Source organism: Stegastes partitus, unplaced genomic scaffold (assembly GCF_000690725.1).
Source record: "Stegastes partitus isolate 25-593 unplaced genomic scaffold, Stegastes_partitus-1.0.2 Scaffold1936, whole genome shotgun sequence".
NCBI lineage: Eukaryota > Metazoa > Chordata > Actinopteri > Pomacentridae > Stegastes > Stegastes partitus.
Genome location: NW_007579667.1, coordinates 87,115 through 90,552, shown reverse-complemented (window position 1 = coordinate 90,552; position 3,438 = coordinate 87,115). Strand labels below are relative to the sequence as shown.

The following is a 3,438-nucleotide window of genomic DNA, read 5'->3' as shown; positions in this document are numbered from 1 at the left end:
TCTACTGACCAGAGTTCTACCTTCAGACTGTGAATGTTCCAGAGGTCCAGGTCCTTCAAGTCCACAGAGGAGGGTCCAGATTGATCACTTTAATGGACTTTTTCCATCATTTCTGAGCCTCAGAACTTCATCAGTACAGCAGATAGACACATGACATTTAGGAGGAAGAACACATCTGGGTTCTGCTAGAACCTGACACCAGATCAGTTCTACACCCATCCAGGTGTCTCAGTCTGAACACTGGACCTGGTTTTAGTCCCCAGTGTCCTTCTTTGACCCTCCACCTTTACAAGCTTCATCATGATGCTGCCGCCGTCTTCACAGTGAGGATGGAGTGTTCATGATGTTTAGTGTCCATCAAACATCTGTTCAAACAAAAGTTCTAAATTTTGGTCTCATCAGATCAAAGAACCTTCTTCTGGTTCTGATCAGTCACCAGAGGAAACTTTACAAAGTGCATTCTGGGTAAACTTTCCAGGCTCATGTCAGCATGTGTGGTGGTGGTTGGTCAGAACCGGTTCTAGACAATGGAAAGACCGTTTAACCTCCAGAACCTACCAGAACCATCTGCAGACAGGATCCACTCTGAGGAGAAACTAGTTTGTACTGTTGAGATTCTGATCAATCCCATAATACTGATGCTCAGAGCTGGTTGTAGAGAAGCAGGTGTTGCAGCAGATGGATGTTGTGATGGCTTCACACTGACATGAAGTTGTGGTTTTGCTCTCAGGGCTGCTGTTCGCCTCCTTCGCCCTCTGTATGTTTGCTCTGTACAGCTTCATGCCCATCGTGATGAAGCTCAGTAGCGCCACCTCTGTCAACCTGTCGCTGCTCACCGCTGACCTGTTCAGCCTCTTCTGTGGCATCTTCCTCTTCCACTACAGCGTGAGTTCTTTCAGACTTCACTGATGGTTTGTGCTCCTCATTCCCTCCAACTACATGCATGAAAAGCCCAAAATCTGTGCATCTGGTCTGTGTTCTGTAAATAAAGAATCCTGCTTGAGCTCAACAGAAACCATCATTTAGATGTTAAGTTCAGCAGCTGTCAGGTTCAGAACATCAGGACTGTGTCTCCAGTCCAGCACCACCTGCTCAAACACAACTAATAATCTAAAGAAACGACGTTCAGCCAACAAGCTGACAGGAACCACTGAGCATTGAGCTTCCTCCACAACCAAAGGCATTAATCAGCAGAACTACAGAAGTGTAGCGTGTTGAGTCAGTGTCCAGGTTCTGCAGAGCTGCTCGGGTTTCCTCTCACTCACACAGGCTTGATTTCAGTTGGACTCAGTCCAGCCGGAGCCGTTGGTGATTGAGTGGAAGCAGCAGCAGACTGTCGGACTGTTGGCAGCTGATAAAGCTGCAGTTTGTGGGTCACAGCGACCTGCTCAGTGTGTTAATGAGTGACCAAGAGTTTGAGCCCAGAGTGAGTTCACAGAGCTGCACTTTGATCATCACTGATCGTCACTTTATGCCTTTAAACACATAAAATACCTGAAATTATTATTCCTTACAGAAGAGCTTGTTCCAAATCGTACAATTCATGAAGGATCCACATGATCAGACCACGAGCTGCTCAGTTTGAAGGTTTACCTCCACGAGTCACTTCACTGAAGCTCTGAGCTGCTGTGACTGTGCAGCATTGTAGCATTAGTCTGTATTTATGGAGGATTTTCTAAATCCAGTCTACAAAGTTCTTCACAGGTAGCAAAATTAAACAGACACATCCTGAAATCTGCAGAAATAAAAGCAGTGGATTAGAACAGCAGTGCTTCTGTGCAACACAGTGGAACAAGAGAAGGAACTTTAAATCTACAGGTTCATACTCTGGTGTTCAGAGGAGGGCCTCGTATTTATTCTACGTTCCATTAATGAGCCGATATAAACGGAATATATGCATTAAATAGTCAAAGATGACTGACGTGTGACATGTAAAGCTCTGCTGGTACAGATCATCACTGTGACCACACGTCTCTGTGTTCTCAACGGTTCTGTGGGTCTTCAGACAAACATCTCAGGTTTAGGTCTGATTCACAGACGAGTTGTGTGATGAACATAACGACGTCACTGCTCAGCTGCTTTCAGTGGAAACACGGAAAACCAAGAAGTGGTGTTTGATGAAGTGGATCAGCTGCAGGTGTCTGATGAGTGACGCAGGACAGGTGAGGAGGCAGCCAATCAGAGAAGAGACCCGGTCCAACCACTTCCTGAAATGTATCATTTCAAGAAAAAAGTCTCAGATACAGAGTTTATTGTACAGCTGCTAAATCAGATGAACATGTTGATCTGCTGCACAGAGCTAATGCTAATGCTAATGGTGTTTAGCAGAGGAATCCGATCAGTTTAACAAACCACTGGATCAGAAACAGACAGAAAGAAAAACAAACTGAAGCAACTCAGTTTGTTTAAGGGTACCCCTATAGGTCACTGAGCTGAGCGAGCGACCCATGAACAGGCTACAGTTAGCTATAGTTAGGTTTAGCTAGCTACAGTTAGCCTTAGCTAGCTGTAATTAGATTTAGTTATGGCTAGCTTTAGTCAGTGACAGTTAGCTACAGTTAGCTTTAGCTAGCTATAGGTAGCTGCAGCTAGCTTAGATTTAATTAGCTATCGTTAGCTTTAGTTAGCTACAGTTAGCTAAAGTTAGCTTTAGTTAGCTACAGTTAGCTTACATTAGCTATGGTTGGCTTTAGTTAGCTACAGCTAGCTCCAGATAGCTCAACAGATCAACTTAAACACTACAGATCCTGAAACAACTAGAACACCTTCAGCTGTGGAGGAAAAGCTCCTTCCTGTGACACACTGCAGTTTGTTGGGGGAACATCATTTCAGTTCCAGTTGTCAGACAGATTGATGCAAAGTGTTGTAGTGCTCTGGCTGGAGGTTGCAGTACTGCAGTAATCTGAAGCTGTTCTCTGTCAGTTCTCTGGACTCTACCTGGTCTCTCTGGTCGTCATCCTCATTGGCTTCATTGGTTTCAACACCGTGCCGCCACACAACGACCCCTCCGAACACAATTACCCCAACGACCCCAACGACTCCGCCGACCTCAGCAGCTCTTCATCCTCCTCGGATCCTGACCGTCCCCAGCAGCAGGTCGTGATGATGGAGGAGGAGTTTCCATCACAGGACCATGTTGGACGCAGCACCAAACTGTGAATCATCAGAGCGTCCATCCATCATCTCTACACCTTNGCTAACGGTGCTAACGGTGCTAACCACTGAGACACCTGCAGCCTGCATGAACACTAATGGATCCCTTTCAGAACGCTTCCCTCTGACAGATGCAGCAGACGGTGTTTCATAGGAACACAGTGTGTTCAAATAACGGCAAACATCTGTTTACAGGGAGGTTTTGCTCATTTACTTACATGAAACTGTCATTTTATGTTGGAATGTTGTAACAGAACAACTTCCATGGACACAAACACAGACTTC

The 3,438-nt window shown here is 45.5% G+C and overlaps 1 protein-coding gene across 1 annotated transcript in view; it reads left to right on the top strand.

Moving 5' to 3' along the window:
• Positions 1-3,159, top strand: part of LOC103373254 (solute carrier family 35 member F2-like) — a 9,388-nt gene extending 6,229 nt beyond the window's left edge. Inside the window, exons 4-5 of the mRNA XM_008303103.1 lie at positions 731-885; positions 2,923-3,159. Coding sequence (XP_008301325.1) covers positions 731-885; positions 2,923-3,159 — 392 coding nt within the window. The remainder of the gene's footprint in view (positions 1-730; positions 886-2,922) is intronic.
• Positions 3,160-3,438: the final 279 nt, after the last annotated feature.